The 8,779-nt window shown below is 46.6% G+C and overlaps 1 protein-coding gene across 23 annotated transcripts in view; it reads right to left on the bottom strand.

The window, feature by feature from the left end:
* Positions 1 to 2,409: 2,409 nt before the first annotated feature.
* Positions 2,410 to 8,779, bottom strand: part of GTF3C2 (general transcription factor IIIC subunit 2) — a 29,583-nt gene continuing 23,213 nt past the window's right edge. For 16 of the 23 annotated variants that reach the window (XM_015111963.3, XM_015111965.3, XM_077959922.1 and 13 more), the window contains 7 exons: positions 5,936 to 6,080; positions 5,676 to 5,837; positions 5,398 to 5,485; positions 5,013 to 5,141; positions 4,583 to 4,735; positions 3,720 to 3,827; positions 2,410 to 3,447 (listed from right to left, as the gene is read on the bottom strand). In XM_015111963.3, coding sequence (XP_014967449.3) covers positions 3,229 to 3,447; positions 3,720 to 3,827; positions 4,583 to 4,735; positions 5,013 to 5,141; positions 5,398 to 5,485; positions 5,676 to 5,837; positions 5,936 to 6,080 — 1,004 coding nt within the window. In that variant the 3' untranslated portion in view covers positions 2,410 to 3,228. Of the gene's footprint in view, positions 3,502 to 3,679; positions 3,828 to 4,582; positions 4,736 to 5,012; positions 5,142 to 5,397; positions 5,486 to 5,675; positions 5,838 to 5,935; positions 6,081 to 8,779 lie in introns of all 23 variants that reach the window. The other 7 variants (XM_077959925.1, XM_077959931.1, XM_077959924.1 and 4 more) reach the window with 2 other exon arrangements.

The following is an 8,779-nucleotide window of genomic DNA, read 5'->3' as shown; positions in this document are numbered from 1 at the left end:
ACTACGATCCTTATCTCAGCAATCGTAGTTAGGGAACTGTAAGTTATGGTTAAGTGCGTGTTTTGTCTCTAGGTTCTTCATTGGCCTCAACTGTGAGCTCATGAGCGGGTACAACTTGGGTCGTTTATATTTGTCGTCCTCATAGCAACTATTTCAGTGCTTTGCCGCAAACAGCCACTTAAGAAATACTGCATATGTATGATTCTTCCACAGAAAGCATTGGAATTAGAACTTCAGAAGACATTAGATATTGGCTCCCAAACTAACGGGCTGCATGTGCAGCCTTAGTCATGACTAGACTTGATCTGCATCTAATGAGGGAGGTTACACTATTGACTTTCAAAACTCGGCTCCTCAGTTCTAGAGATTTTTCAGATGTTTGTGTGTGGGAATGAGGGGCAGCATTATTACAGCTGCTTCTCCAACTTTTTTTTTTTTTTAAGTATATACTTCTCAAAAGACCCATTTTTAACAATGGGCCCCACAACTGCATATTTGAAAACCAAAGCTAGGTGATTTCTTAATCCCCTTCCAGCTCTAACAGAGTCTGTGAATATAGAGCAATATCCTTTCTAGAGCGTTGGAAATGTCTACAATATCCCTGGCAATGGACTTGTCAGGCTGCAGACTTGACTTATCTCCAGGGAGCCCACACGTCAGGAGGCACACTCTTTCAGGCTCTCCACCTGCCCAGCTCCACCCCCAATTTACTCAATTCCTTTATGATTAAGGCAGGGAGACTCCTGCCACAAATCCTGGAGAAACAGAGTAGGGAAGCAAGAGAAGTCAGTGTCACAAACATTTAACTAAAACACTACTTGCAAAACAGCATGCTAGAGGAGTTAATTGGCACAAGTAAATGTAATAGGAGACCAAATGTGGCAGGCTGTAAAGTTATATTCTGAAGTTATACTGAGTTCAAATCCCCAGCACCACCACTTACTAGTTATGTGACCTTGACCTTTTACAGACAGCCTACCCTCTCCAACTCTTTTATCATTAAAATGGCAATACCTACCTCACAAAAGTGACATATGCAAAGTGCTTAAAATGGATCAAGTGCTTAATGCTTGTTTATCCTTTTTCCTTCCTTCCCCCTTGGGAACACAAGGAAGGGAGGCTATTTTTTACTGGAGAAAACTGGGAAGCTCTTTGGTGAAGGTGGAATTTGAGCTGGGACCTTTCTGAAGGATGAATTGAACTCAGATGAAGATGGTGGAAAAAGACACTCTGGCGAAGGGAGGAGTATGAGAAGAGGAATAAAGGTAGAGAAGTGTATGAACAATAGATAGTATGCAGTGGATATATTGGCAGGTAGGGTTAGAAAGAGAAAAAGCTTCTGGTAGAGAAAAAGAACAAGGTCAAGATCAGGGCTGAGACTCAGTTGCAGAAGCAGGGCTGCCAGCACCAACCTACAGCCTCAAGTGCGGATCCCCAGGTCTCATCTTTTCTACCACTGAAAATAGGAAGGGGGCTGCCCTGTAGAATTGAGTAAAACTTCTCTTCAACAGAAGGCACTTGCCTAACAGCTCAAAAAACAAAACTGGCTCAATGTGAGCTGGATCCCAATAGGGTTGCGCAACACTTGGCTTCTTTGCACTTACATAGGTTGTGGTTTCTCTGCTGTTGATGGACTTGGGTTTCCTCCAGGTCTGTTTTCTCATCTGTACAGGATGGGGTCTCGCTCCATCACCCAGGCTGGAGTGCAGTGGCAGGATCTCTGCTCACTGCAACCTCCACCTCCCAGGTTCAAGTGATTCTTCTGCCTCAGCCTCCCGAGTAGCTGGGATTACAGGTGTGCACCACTACACCTGGCTAATTTTTTATATTTTTGGTAGAGACAGGGTTTCACCATGTGTTGGCCAGGCTGGTCTCTAAATCCTGACCCTAAGTGATCTGCCTGCCTTATCTCCCAAAGTGTTGGGATTACAGGCATGAGCCACCACACCTGACTGGGACTTAACTTGATCCCTTCTTAAAGGAGGTTTTCTGATAGATGAAGTCCCTACACTACTTATTTGGCCAGTCTAGAATGCCAGAGTGTTTTGTTCCAGGTAGGCACTGATCTCATCTCCACTCTCTCCAAAAAGCAGCTGCCTGTTTTTTTTCTATTTCCTGAGGTCATCCAACTATTTGCCTCCAAACCCCAGCCTACACTCCTAGGCATTTCAAGACCATGGTTTGCCTATTTCTCATCACTGGGGTGTGTCCTTGCTTAGGAGGCAGTATCATAGTCACTGTGAGTCTGCAGCATCCCACAAGAAGCCTCTAACAAGATGAGATACAACATTACTGTACTTGGGTTCTGAACACCTCCTACACACAGAACTGAAGTAGGTAAACATTCTAGTAAGTCAACAATGTGACAGTATAATGAAGGATCAAAAATCATGACGTGTAAAAGAATGGTTGAAGTAACTGAAGATATTTAATCTAGAGAAGATTTGGGAAACACATGATAGGTATGGTTAAATACTTAACAGGGCAATCACAGGGAAGATGACTGGATTTCCTTACACCCATGAGTGAAATTTATAGAAGTATACTCTGACTTGATATAAAGGAAGATTTTAAAAAACATGACTGTTCAGGAGTGTTCAAGTAGGGTCAGATGACCAGTGATTGGGAATACTTCGTAAGCAGGAGCAAGTAAGATCTGAGCCACTGTTCTATCAGTAGGGTGTCTGTGGTGTTCCTTGGTCAAAGAAGTACTCTAAGCAACTTCAGTCTCACAAATTACTATCACCCTTGTGGGCATACATGATGGTTACCCTAAAGAGGAAGTTTCAGAAGGCAGTAATATTGGATCCTGGAATAGTCAGACAGGAGCCTTCATGCATACACCCTTTTCAATTCTCCATACACCCATTCACAAGTGGTCGCAAAAACACCCAGTACCTTTACTTGGCTTTACCCACTTAACAATATGCTCAATATGAGCAGTTTGACTCCCAAGCCTAGGTCAGGCCTGAGTGTTTCTCATGAGCCATAGTCTTAGGCTGAGGAGCCTTGAGAGTTGGTGGAGGGAGAGCCCCCCTGCCCGCAGGGGGCTGTGATCACAGAAGTCTGTAGAAAGAGTGGGATCTAAGGAGTCCTGGGGAGGCAGGCCTAAAGGTCCAGGCCTGGCATGATCACTGTCCAGGGAAGGCCCCCAGTTCCTATGGCTCTGTGCATAGGGGCCATTTGTTCTTGACCGACTTCACTCCAAGGATCAGGTGTGGGCCAAAGCTAGGGAGTGGGCAGAAGGCGATGGCTGGTTGGAGAGAAGCCAGGCCGTCTAGTGGGGGAGGATGGTTGGAACATAGCATTGAAGTGGGCTCGGCTTTCAAGCTGCATACGGTGGCCCAGTGGGGAGGCGAGTCCACGGACAAAATGGATTCGAACCAGCCCTGACTGCCCCCCAGATACCAGCCATCCATAGGAGTCCAGGTTTGGGCTGAAACGTACCTGTGAAGAGAACAGAAAGAGAGAGATCCTTATGGGTGGTGCTTTAGGGTGACTCTAGCTATATGAACAAAAAAAAATGAGCCACAATCTGAAAGGACAGGACCATGAGGGGTGAGACAGGTAAGAATGAGAAGCCAGTGAATGAGGTACATCTGTCATGCTCCGGAGGAGGAGGAGGCTGTCATCTGTGTAACCTTTTCATCTCCCATTTCATCAGCCCCAGGCCCAGAACTGGGGGAAAAGAGTGGAGGGTGGAGAGGATGAAAGACTACCTTATGAATAGCCTCCAGCTGCAGCCTGTCCAGGCAGAGTTGAGAATGCCCCTCTCCCTCCTGCATGCGCAGCATTGGTTCTCTACGGAGCAGATCATGGAATGAACCCTGGGGAAGGGAAATGGAAGAGGAGGGAGAAAGTGAGAGGCTCCTTTTTTTATTTACTTATTTTTTTTGAGACAGAGTCTTGCTCTGTCGCCCAGGCTGGAGTACAGTGGCGTGATCTCGGCAGCTCACTACAATCTCCGCTTCCCGGGTTCAAGCGATTCTCCTGCCTCAGCCTCCTGAGTAGCTGGGATTACAGGTGCCCGCCACCATGCCCGGCTAATTTTTTGTATTTTTAGTAGAGACATGGTTTTGCCATGTTGGTCAGGCTGGTCTTGAACTGCCCATCTCAGCCTCCCAAAGTGCTAGGATTACAGGCATGAGCCGCCATGCCTGGCCCTTTTTTTTTTTTTTTTTTTTTTTTTTTGAGACGGAGTCTTGCTGTGTTGCCAGGCTGGAGTGCAGTGGTGCGATCTCAGCTCACTGCAACCTCCACCTCCTGGGTTCAAGCGATTCACCTGCCTCAGCCTCCTGAACAGCTGGGACTACAGGCATGCACCACCACACCCAGCTAATTTTTGTATTTTTAGTAGAGACGGGGGTTTCACCATGTTGGCCAGGATGGTCTCAATCTCTTGACCTCGTGATCTGCCCGCCCTGGCCCCCCAAAGTGCTGGGATTACAGGCATGAGCCACCATGCCTGGCCGAGGCTCCTTAGTTTTATATCTTTGTGCTGAACTCAGGATTACGTACTATACAAAGACTAAAGTTTTCTACCTTTTCTAACACCACACCCATTCTCCTGGCCTCAGCTTACCAAATCTGTGTCTTGAAAGAGCAAGTAGTGATGGTTGACAGTTTCAGTATAAGTTCGAGCCTTGGGAGGGTTGGGGACCCCAGATGAAGCAGAAGAATGGTCGGGACCTTCAGGACTGTCCTGATACGGTATCAGATCTGCTTTATATATAGGCTGGAAAGGAGACCATGAAATTAGGTTCTATAATATTAAAGACAGAATAAAAGCAGAGGAAAGTGGTTTGGGCAGGAAAGGCTTAAAGATGGAAGAAAGTAGTATCTTTATGTGCTCAGATGCAGTAGGATAGGGAAGATTATACACAAGTCTGTGCTAAGACTTTCTGGGATAATATCAGGGCTGGGAGACCTAGCACTAATTTGTACTCTACCAGAATTTGGAAGGGCATGTGGGTTAGGACCCAACAGCTGCTGTTAGATGTTCATATACGTACAAATCTTCGCTCTACAGGTCGCTTGACATTTATTGGATTCAGTGCCATATCTGGCAATATAGCAGCAATGAGCTCCCCGGATATATCTCCTGCAGCTATCGTCCCAAGCCAGTCGGATCCTGAAAGACTCTAATAGAAAGAGACAGATTTCATTCATTCATTCATTCATTCATATATTCATTCATAGCTATGAACTGGTAACAACTGCACAGTCTGAGACACACACAAACAAAAATGAGTTTATCATAACTGACAGCCCTGATGATAGAGTTACCACATAGCTATCTTCTCCTACCCAAAACTACTGCCTCTTTCTGACACTAATAGTGCATAAATGAGCCATTTTCCTGTGTAATGAAGACTGCAAAAGAAAGGGGGGGCTCACCCAAACAGTGCCTTTTCTAGGAGCAGTGAAGTAGGCCTTGAAACCAAGATAACCAGCGTCAATATAATGAATCCCACAGAGTCCATAACTGTTAAAAGAGAAATAAATTTAAACCTTCCTTTTCTTTAGATTCATTTCTTCTCCTTAACCTCTTCCAGAATTTAAACCACCTCAGTGAACCAACTCTCTACCCTCCTCTCCCCACAACAATCTGGCATGCTTTGCACTCCAACCCTTAGGGCCTGTCCCTAGATGTCCTTATCTCCATCTTGCCGTACGAGGCATAGCAGTTGTCCTGAGCCACGGTGACACCGTTGTAGGGGAGCAGCCAGGCCAGTTCTGTACTCAAGAAGCGCTTGATAGAGTTTATGGGTTCGTAAGGTCGTCGAAGGTCCCAGAATTTGATTTTCCGGTCACTCCCCGCAGAGACAAGGAAATGGCTGTAAAAAGATGGGAGAAGGTCAAATCCGAACAAATGTGGAAGAGTCAGCCAGTCCCAGTCTTCACCTTCCCCCTCCACACATCTCCTATTCCATACCTGTTAGCTTTGCACCATTGAAGGGTACGTACAGCCTGGTCATGGGCTAGGAAACACTGGAAGGGGTAGAGCTTTAAGGAGCCATCAGAGAGCCGTATCCGCTGCAGGGGTGAGTTAGTGGGAAGGTTCCAGAAAACCACCATGCCTGAAATAGGGACAGAATGTGTAAGCATTAAAAGCAAGTTCTCTCTTCCTTGCTCTAAGTTCTTTCTCTGAGCACCTAGGACCTTTGTCTTCTACCCTCAGATCCAAACCACTATGAAAGGATATGGGGATCCTGATTAGCTATCCAGCATTCCCTCCAGGGCTTAAAGACTCAACATGATATTTTAACCCCAATTCTCTTCAACAAAAAAGTAATAGCTTTGTCTGGAATCTACAGTTGAAAAATGATAGGGTGAACACACCTAGTACACAGGGTAGAATGCACCTCTCTCTACTCTCCCTATAAATGAAAGTCAAGAAACTTTTAAAAAGCATAGGCTGGGCACACAGTGGCTCACGCCTATAATCTTAACATTTGGGAGGCCAGTGCAGGTGGTGGATCACCTGAGGTCAGGAGTTCGAGACCAGCCTGGTCAACACGGTGAAACCCTGTCTGTACTAAAAATACAAAAAATTGGCCAGATGTGGTGGTGGGTGCCTGTAATCCCAGCTACTCGGGAGGCTGAGGCAGGAGAATTGCTTGAACCGGGAGGCGGAGGTTGCAGTGAGATGAAATTGTACCACTGCACTCCAGCCTGGGTGACGAGAATAAGACTCCGTCTCAAAAAAAAAAAAAAAAAAAAGCATAAAAACTCTAGGAAGCCAGGCGCAGTGGCTCACGCCTGTAATCTCAACACTTTGGGAGGCCAATGTGGGTGGATCACTTGACGTCAGGAGTTCAAGACCAACCTGGCCAACATGGTAAAACTCCCATCACTAATAAAAATACAAAAAACATTAGCCAGTGTAGTGGTGCGTGCTTGTAATCCCAGATGCTTGGCAGGGTGAGACATGAGAATCACTTGAACCCAGGAAGCAGAGGTTGCAGTGAGCCGAGATCACGCCACTGCACTCCAGCCTGGGAGACAGAGCAAGACTCCATCTCAAAAAAAAAAAAGAAAAAGAAAATGTTCGCTAACTGCCCCAAGACAAAGAGAACAGGCAAAAAGTCAAAAGCAACACAATGTTGCTAGGTGCAGTGGCTCATGTCTATAATCCTAGCACTTTGGTAGGTAAAGGCAGGAAGAACACTTGCACCCAAGAGTTTGAGACCTGCCTGGGCAATATACTGAGACCCCGTCTCTAAAAAATAAAATAAGGCCAGGTACGATGGCTCACGCCTGTAATCTCAGCACTTTAGGAGGCCAGGGTGGCCATACCACCTGAGGTCAGGAGTTTGAGACCAGCCTGAACAATATGGTGAAACCCCATCTCTACTAAAAATATAATTAGCTGGCCTTTGGTGGCATGCGCCTGTAATCCCAGCTACTCAAGAAGCTGAGGTGGGAGAATCGCTTGAACTCGGGAGGTGGACGTTGCAGTGAGCTGAGATCGTGCCACTGCACTCCAGCCTGGACCCCAGAGACCCTGTCTCAAAAAAAAAAAAAAATAGCCGGGTGTGGTGGTGCGTGCCTGTAGTCTCAGCTACTCAGAAGGCTGAGCCGCTGAGGGAATGAATGCAGTACCTATGAACCTTTCTTTTTTTTTTTTTTTTGAGACGGAGTCTCGCTCTGTCACCCAGGCTGGAGTGCAGTGGCCGGATCTCAGCTCACTGCAAGCTCCGCCTCCCGGGTTCACGCCATTCTCCTGCCTCAGCCTCCCGAGTAGCTGGGACTACAGGCGCCCGCCACCTCGCCCGGCTAAGTTTTTGTATTTTTAGTAGAGACGGGGTTTCACTGTGTTAGCCAGGATGGTCTCGATCTCCTGACCTCGTGATCCGCCCGTCTCGGCCTCCCAAAGTGCTGGGATTACAGGCTTGAGCCACCGCGCCCGGCCTGAACCTTTCTTGAAAAAAATTTGTTGATGATGAATTATAGCCATGCAATATAAATAATTCAGCAATTGGGGGGGAGACTAAGATAAATGGACTGGTAGAGGCACTCAATCAAGTTTAGGAATTAAGAAAGCAGAACAGCATGAAGAATCATGTACCCTGACAACGTAAGAATAATACCACCAAAAGAAAAAGAACATGGAGAAAGGGACAATAAAAAGACATGTAAGAGTGTTAATTTCCTTTCCTTCCTAGCAGAAAGTCTACTTTCCTAAAAATAACACTGTCATTTTGTTTTTGAAATGGAGTCTCACTCTGTCGCCAGGCTGGAGTGCAGTGGCACGATCTTGGCTCACTGCAACATTCACCTTCCAGGTTCAAGCCTCCCGAGTAGCTGGGACTACAGGCACGTGCCATCCTGCCCAGCTATTTTTCTATTTTTTAGTAGAGACAGGGTTTCACCATGTTGGCTAGGATGGTCTCGATGTCTTGACCTCGTGATCTGCCCGCCTCGGCCTCCCAAAATGCTGGGATTACAGACATGAGCCACCGCACCTGGCCAATAACACTGTCATTTAAAAATAACAATCTAGGCCAGGCACAGTAGCTCACATTTGTAATCCCAGCAGCTGGCTGAGGGAGGTGATCACTTTGAGCTCAGGAGGTCAAGACCAGCCTGGGCAACATGGCAAAACCCCATCTCTACAAAAAACACAAAAAATTAGCCGGGCATTGTAACTTGTTCCTGTAGTTCCAACTACTCCAGAGGCTGAGGTTAGAGGATTGCTTGAGCCCAGGAAGTCCAGGATGCAGTGAGCCAAGATCTTGCCACTGCACTCCAGCCTAGGTGACACAATGAGACCCTA

The sequence above is a fragment of the Macaca mulatta genome, chromosome 13 (assembly GCF_049350105.2).
Source record: "Macaca mulatta isolate MMU2019108-1 chromosome 13, T2T-MMU8v2.0, whole genome shotgun sequence".
NCBI classification, from domain to species: domain Eukaryota; kingdom Metazoa; phylum Chordata; class Mammalia; order Primates; family Cercopithecidae; genus Macaca; species Macaca mulatta.
This window is presented reverse-complemented; position numbering and strand designations above follow the sequence as displayed.